We start from the raw sequence: 6,413 nt of genomic DNA, 5'->3' as shown, positions 1-6,413 counted from the left end.
GGGGAGCAGCGGAGCCCGCCGCGACACAGCTCTAGGGCTCTCGTGTGTCACCGGGACTCCGGGGTGTCACCGGTCCCTCACTGGTGTCACAGGAGCTCTCGTGGTGTCACCGGGGCTCTGGGGTGTCACCAGTCCCCCGCCGGTGTCACAGGAGCTCTCGTGGTGTCACCGGTCCCTCACTGGTGCCCCGGGTCACCCCAGCCCTCAGCGGCAGCGCCCCCCGGCGGCAGCGGTTGGGCACCGCTGGCGCGAGGCCCCGCCCCCGGCGGCGGCGGCGGCGGAAGTGACGCAGCGCTATGGCGGAGGCGCCGGGCGCACCGGAGGGTGAGCGACGGGGCCGGACGGGGCGGGACGGGCTCCTCGCCCGTGGCACTCGCGGCCCAGCTCTCGCTGTCCTTTGCAGAGTGCCCCGGGACCGGCAGCGCCCAGGCAGGCAGGGCGGCCGCCTGCCAGGGATGCCCCAACCAGGGGTTGTGCGCGGCCGGCGCGGCCGGGCCGGACCCGGGTGAGTGCAGTGGCCGTGAGGGGGCGGCTCGGGGGACCGCGGTGGCGGCTCGGGGGGGCGCGGTGCCGGCTCGGGGGGCCGCGGTGCCGGCTCGGGGGGCCGCGGTGCCGGCTCGGGGGGGCGCGGTGCCGGCTCGGGGGGCCGCGGTGCCGGCTCGAGGGGCGCGGTGTGGGCGCCCTGACGGCGCGGTGTCTCCGCAGCGGAGGCGGCGGAGCTGCGGGCGCGGCTGCGGGCGGTGCGGCACACGGTGCTGGTGCTCTCCGGGAAGGGCGGCGTGGGCAAGAGCACCTTCAGCGCACTCCTGGCGCACGGGCTGGCGGCGGATGAGACCAAGCAGGTGGGCAGAGGGCGCGGACGGGATGGGCGGCGGGGAGGCAGGGCCCAGGACCTGCGGGCAGGTACCGATCGGGTGTCCCTGGTCGTTAAAGTTTGACTGTCCTGGATGAGTCCTGCTGGAGTGATTTGATTGCATGAGACCACCTTTAGAGACAGCCCTGTGCTACCTTGTTTCCAGTGGGGCAGGTTGGCTGGTTTGTTTTCCAGGTTGCTCTGCTCGACATAGATATCTGTGGGCCATCAATTCCCAAAATTATGGGTCTAGAAGGAGAACAGGTGAGTGAATGCTCTTGTTCAAGGGAAATTTTTTTCTCACTTTTTCATTAGCATATTCAGGCTTTTTGGCTGCAGATGTGGGGCAGTGATAAGGAAATGAGGTGAGATGTAGAAGTTCAGCATAACATACTTTGCAAAAGAGTCATCTGCTTTCAGGATGAGCAGTTCTGCAAACCAACTTTCATTGCATGTCAGCCACATAATGCTGACTACTTGTAACTTGAGTAGTATTAGCATGATGTGCCTTATCAGCCATTGAATATTTCTTACAAATGCATAAAGTAATGAATAAACTTGCATAAGGGTTGAACAGTTGTTGTTCACTTATTAATGGAGACCTGGTGCTCTTGCATTTTTTCCTCAGCTGCCCCACAAAAGCAGGATTGTTCCTGCCGGCAGGAGAGCTCTTTGCCCAGATTTGACTTATGTTTGTGTTTTGTGTGACATTTGTTGCTGTTGCAGTTTTGTGTATTGCTTCAATTTCCAGGTTCATCAGAGTGGATCTGGATGGTCTCCAGTGGTGAGTTGGTGCAGCTGTTTCAGAAAGTTCATTGGGTGTGTTTGGGTTGGGCACCATCTTCTACAGTGAAAAATGAGCGAGGGAGGAGCAGGGAGTCTTGTTAATTCTTTTTCTAATGACTTAAATATCCAGATTCTATAGAATCTACAGATATAGGCCATAGAATCTACAGAGTCTGTGTGTCCAGATCTATATAACCTATATCCATGTTCTAGACAATATCTAGAGAATGCTATAGAATGCATATCCAGATTTTATAGAATATAGGATAGATCTCTAAAATCTAGATGCATATCATATGGAATCAAGATATAGACTATGTAGATCAGAGTGTTAAATTTCTTAATAATAGTAGTACTGTATTTCTAGAATTGTTTCATTACCTTGTGTTTACTGGCTTTGCAATATGGGCAATAAATATAAATTACTCAGGTTTGTTATTTTGGGGTAACATGCAGCTGTAGTGTGTCATGTCTTCTGTGACAGCCAAGAAGTATCTTGCACCCAAGACAAACCTTACTAATCTCTAGAATATGCAGAAAAGGTTTTACAGTAGTGTTGGTTGTCTAAAGATCCCCTGTAGTGTGCATGCTGTTAGAAAGGCAGCTGGTGTTGAGAGGGAAAGCTGCTTTTATCCTTCTGTTGTCTTCGGTGATTCCATAAACTGCTGTAACAATTTCATTTTTTCAGTCTTAGTTTAGTTGGTGAGTGTTGCACAGGATGCAGTTCTTAATGCCCTGTGATAAAAGATAAAGTTCTCTGCCTTTATTTAATTAATGTCTTCCCCCTCATTTGCTTTTTCTGTAAAATAAGGGTTCAGAATTGGTTTCTCTACTTTTCTTCACTGTTATGTTTCTCTACTTCTCTTTCAGTATGTTGAAGAAAACTTAGGTGTGATGTCAGTGGGGTTCTTGCTTAGTAGTCCTGATGATGCTGTCATCTGGAGAGGACCAAAAAAGAATGGTATGTATTGAGTGTTTTCAACAGTAATTTACATACTTGAAAGGTTTCAAGTGTGGAAATACCATGAAGTTTTTAGTAATGTAGATAGGGTAGTTAGCTAAGACCCAGAAATTCATAATACAGGAAGATACCTTTTTGTCTTCCACATTCTTATCCTTTCCTCTAGGGCTGATCAAGCAGTTTCTGCGTGATGTGGACTGGGGTGAAGTGGATTACCTGATCGTGGACACGCCCCCAGGAACATCAGATGAGCACCTGTCCATCGTGCAGTACCTCAGTGCCACCCGCATCGACGGCGCTGTCATCGTCACCACCCCCCAGGTATGAGCCAAAATCCACCAGGGAAGCATCATGGCACTTACAGGCAGTCCTTGGGTTCCAGGCTGTTGATTTCACAGAAATCTAAGGGTACAGAATCTCAGGGAAATGACTTTGTTGTGTTGCCCCTGCAGCTGGCTGGTCTGTGGGTTAGGTGGATGTCTCAGGGAAGCTGGATGGGGATCCACATGGGTCACTAAACCACAGCAGCTCACAATCAAAAGCTGTTGAGACCAGTGTGGTGAAAGGAAATGCAGTGTTTCATTTCCTCCTTCAGAATCAGACTTAACATCATTGTGGATCTGCAATTTACTTACCAATAGCTTAATGTTCAGAAGAATGTTTCTAAGAAGCTTTGTTTTTAAGTGATAAGCTGTGTACTCTTTGACACCTGTGAAGTAGCCTGTCACCTCCAGGTGACCCACCAAAGTAGGCAGCTTTGTCATGTGCATTTTTAAAAGAGAAATCAGCCCCTGGAAAGCTGAAACTAAAAACACACCCAGTTCAAACAGAGGTTTTCATGTCTGGTTTGGAACAGAACAGGAGATCAAACTAGCATGTGACATGAAGTATTTCTACAACAGCAGAAAGGATAACACATAAAGGAAGCAAAGTGTTGAGGACAATACCAGAGAGGTGGTGAAGGAGGAAGGGAGCAGGAGAATGGATGAGGTGAGTCATATATGTGAAAACTCTGAGGAGAGAATAAGATATTTTAAATTTAATTGGAAAAAAGGTAACTAGTGTAAGCCTGGTGGTTCTTGTCCTCACTCTGTGGAGAAAACCAAGGGTTCCTTCTGTAAGATGAAAATGTGAAAAAGTTGCATTTAAAGATTATATGAGATGAACATAGGAGATATGAAAAACATAAATATGGGTGAATCTTGGCTAGAGTCAGATTTCAAAACAGAACCACATCCAGTAGGCTTGAAGTGTTGTACCTGCTCTGTTGATAGAGCTCATAGCACAGGTTTGTGTTCCTAAAAATATTAAGACAGCAGTAATAATTCATTATGAAGTAGCTCTAAGGAGGTAACTGAATGGATTCAGCATGAAACAGCTGGAATACAAGTGTTTGCTGTTATTTGTAGGAAGTGTCACTTCAGGATGTTCGGAAGGAGATCAACTTCTGCCGCAAAGTGAAGCTGCCCATCATAGGTGTTGTGGAGAACATGAGTGGCTTTGTGTGTCCCAAGTGTAAGGTGAGGCTGGCTGTGTATTACAGTGTTTGTTCCTTGGCATTGCTTGGATGGCAAACATTGCTTCAAAAATGCCTTTTTCTCAGAATTTTAACTCTGATTTTCATGTTGTCCCAGAATGAATCTCAAATCTTTCCCCCAACTACTGGTGGTGCAGAGAAGATGTGCCAGAACTTGAGTGTTTCTCTCCTGGGTAAAGTGCCTCTGGATCCACAGATAGGTAAAGTCACTTACTGCACTGCACTTAAAGCAAGTCGTTCCTCCTTTACTGATGTTACTGCTGCAATACCCTGATATGGGCACTGAGGTCTTTTAGCACTTTTAGCTAGAATGTTTTTTTGAATCAAAAGTCACTGGAACTATGACTGTAGCTTGGTGTGGAATGTGGGAAATGCTGGGCTAATTTCCTTAACTTTTCCTTAATCAATTAAGATTACATGCTGCATCTTTTCAGCTCTGTAATCATATCTGAAATACAACATGTTTTTCTCTTTGATCTAGTCACCTGGAAATGCAAACTGAATGAAATCATAATCATTTCAAAGAAGAGTATTTTGTAGATGTTAAGCATTAAAACCAGTGCTTTAACCTCACTGTTACTGGCACTGCCCAAATTCTCTTGTGGGTCATGAGGAGGTGTGGTTCTTTGCCCACTAACTGTTGCCAACTAGTACCTGAATTAATGACATCAAAGAACAGCTCAGTACTCCCAGTTGAAGCTTTCTGCTAGTACTATTCCTCTGTCAAACTGTACACTGTATTTCTAGTTCTGTTACTGATTTCAGGGCTTCCTAAAAGGAATAGATGCAGGTGGCTCTTTGAAAAGATGTAACTGGAACAGGATAAAGGCTATTAAAAGAAAAGCTCATCATTTCCTGTTGCTTTGTTTCTGTGTTTTTTCTCTGTCCTTCAAGGAAAAAGTTGTGACAGAGGCCAGTCTTTCTTGGCTGAAGCACCTGAGTCTCCAGCTACATTGTCTTACAGGAATATCATTCAAAGTGAGTCTGAGAATTGCTGTGCAAATGAATCCCCTTGCTTCTGAGCACTGCTGCACTATACAAAGGTGTTACACAGGCTTGTGTTACTGTGCCACAAATAATAAAATCTGGAGAAGGGCACAGCAGTTCTGAAAGTAGCAGGTGCAACTTCTGGGCATCACTTCTGACTGCCTGCTAAAGTGATAATGAAATTGTACACGATAACTGGTTTCAACATTTGACTTCAGAGAAGTCAGACTTTCATTTTCAGAGATGGGCTGTCCTTGTGCTCAGAGAAACCTCCTGAGGCTCTCAAGCAGGTGTGTGGAGGGGTGCTCACCATAACCCAGTGGGAGGCAACTGACTGACCAATGCTTCCACTTCTAACTGTAATTATACAAAAACCCCTTGCAAAAATTCCCTAAACAGCTGATGCTGTACTGTTTAAAATAATCCTAAAACCACTTTCAGTGTAAGGAAGGCCCAACTTCAGATACTTGTAACCTCAGGGGAGAGATGCAGCAACAACAAACTACTGATATACAAGTGAAATAGTACTTATATTACTTTTTCTTCATCTTTGCAGGAATTCAGGAATACTGTGAACAACACCATTTGCAAGAAGAAAAGATAATGTAATCTGTAAGTGGAACAAAAATGTAGCTCAAGTTTAATTATAGAAAAGTAACTTATGCCTTGATTTATTAAATGAATGTATTCTTTTTGTATATTGCAAATAAATTCTTAATATAAAGGCTCTTGCCTGTGTTTTTTACAAAAGTTCAAGATTCCTGTAGTTCTTCCCTCACTAGAAAGCTGTGAAAATGAGTCTGCATCTGGATTATCAAGTGCATTCTGCCTCCAGTGTCATGGTACCAATAACCTGACTGTGAAGGTAGCAGTTGAAGAGGTGAGAATACAACCCACATTTTACTTAGGAGGTTGAATATATAATATGCTGGGTTGACAATGGGGCATGTGCAGCAGCCTTTGTTCTGCCTGCTGCACAAGGGTGAGCTGTAATGCCCCTTCCCTCTCCCTGAATAACATCATTTAAATGTCTCCTTTCAGTGGAAAAGATCTGTGTCTAGTGTGACCGGGGTAGTATTATAGTACAACTGCACTGCTTTATTTATTTTTTTACAGGTATCAAAACAAGATTAATTTTTTTGCTATACCTAACTGTGTAGTTATACATATCTTCACATAAGTAGTGGGTGAACATGGTTCATGACTTCTGTTTTCTACTATTTGACCCTAGGCCTGAACATTAAAAAATCACCATTCAGTATTTTTAATAACGAAGAGGCCCTTTGTGT

At 45.6% G+C, this 6,413-nt stretch overlaps 1 protein-coding gene across 2 annotated transcripts; it reads left to right on the top strand.

The window, feature by feature from the left end:
- Positions 1–277: 277 nt before the first annotated feature.
- Positions 278–5,836, top strand: NUBP1 (NUBP iron-sulfur cluster assembly factor 1, cytosolic). Of its 2 annotated transcripts, XM_084216432.1 has the most exons (11): positions 278–324; positions 404–505; positions 706–842; positions 1,049–1,117; positions 1,605–1,637; positions 2,510–2,600; positions 2,767–2,921; positions 4,010–4,120; positions 4,235–4,337; positions 5,032–5,115; positions 5,681–5,836. In XM_084216432.1, exons 1-11 carry the CDS (start codon positions 297–299, stop codon positions 5,731–5,733), a joined length of 966 nt encoding a protein of 321 aa, XP_084072558.1. In that variant the 5' UTR covers positions 278–296; the 3' UTR covers positions 5,734–5,836. The 2 variants fall into 2 exon arrangements, with proteins under 2 accessions (XP_084072558.1, XP_084072559.1); XM_084216433.1 differs by lacking the exon at positions 1,605–1,637.
- Positions 5,837–6,413: the final 577 nt, after the last annotated feature.

This window comes from Fringilla coelebs, assembly GCF_963513975.1.
Source record: "Fringilla coelebs genome assembly, chromosome: 16".
NCBI lineage: Eukaryota > Metazoa > Chordata > Aves > Passeriformes > Fringillidae > Fringilla > Fringilla coelebs.
This window is presented reverse-complemented; position numbering and strand designations above follow the sequence as displayed.